Below are 276 nucleotides of genomic sequence, written 5' to 3' on the forward strand. Positions count from 1 at the left end.
TCACCTGCGAGTACCGGGAAGGCCTGCCCGACCCTGGCCTGAAGGAGGTCCTGATGACCAGCTGCAGCCGCCCGTGCCCGACCAACTTCCCTTGGCTCGGGAACATTGAGGGCAAATGAGGTCGTCTCGAAGCTCGGGAGGGTCAGCGCTTCTGCCGAGGAAGTGAAAATAAAATGATGAATTAAGAACCTTGGGTTTTTCGTTAGAGTTCAGGCGTATGCATGTCAAGGTCTAGTGTAGCCAATGAGAGAAAGTTTTGTTCATGTGCTCTTTATT

At 52.5% G+C, this 276-nt stretch overlaps 1 protein-coding gene across 1 annotated transcript in view; it reads left to right on the forward strand.

Moving 5' to 3' along the window:
* The window catches only part of LOC119586463 (chitin deacetylase 7-like), a 5,609-nt gene extending 5,348 nt beyond the window's left edge, over positions 1–261 (forward strand). Inside the window, exon 7 of the mRNA XM_037935196.1 lies at positions 1–261. This exon is cut by the window's left edge and continues 158 nt beyond it. Within this exon, the coding sequence (XP_037791124.1) occupies positions 1–119 (119 nt within the window). The 3' untranslated portion in view covers positions 120–261.
* The last annotated feature ends 15 nt before the right edge of the window (positions 262–276 follow it).

This window comes from Penaeus monodon, chromosome 21, assembly GCF_015228065.2.
Source record: "Penaeus monodon isolate SGIC_2016 chromosome 21, NSTDA_Pmon_1, whole genome shotgun sequence".
Lineage (NCBI taxonomy): Eukaryota > Metazoa > Arthropoda > Malacostraca > Decapoda > Penaeidae > Penaeus > Penaeus monodon.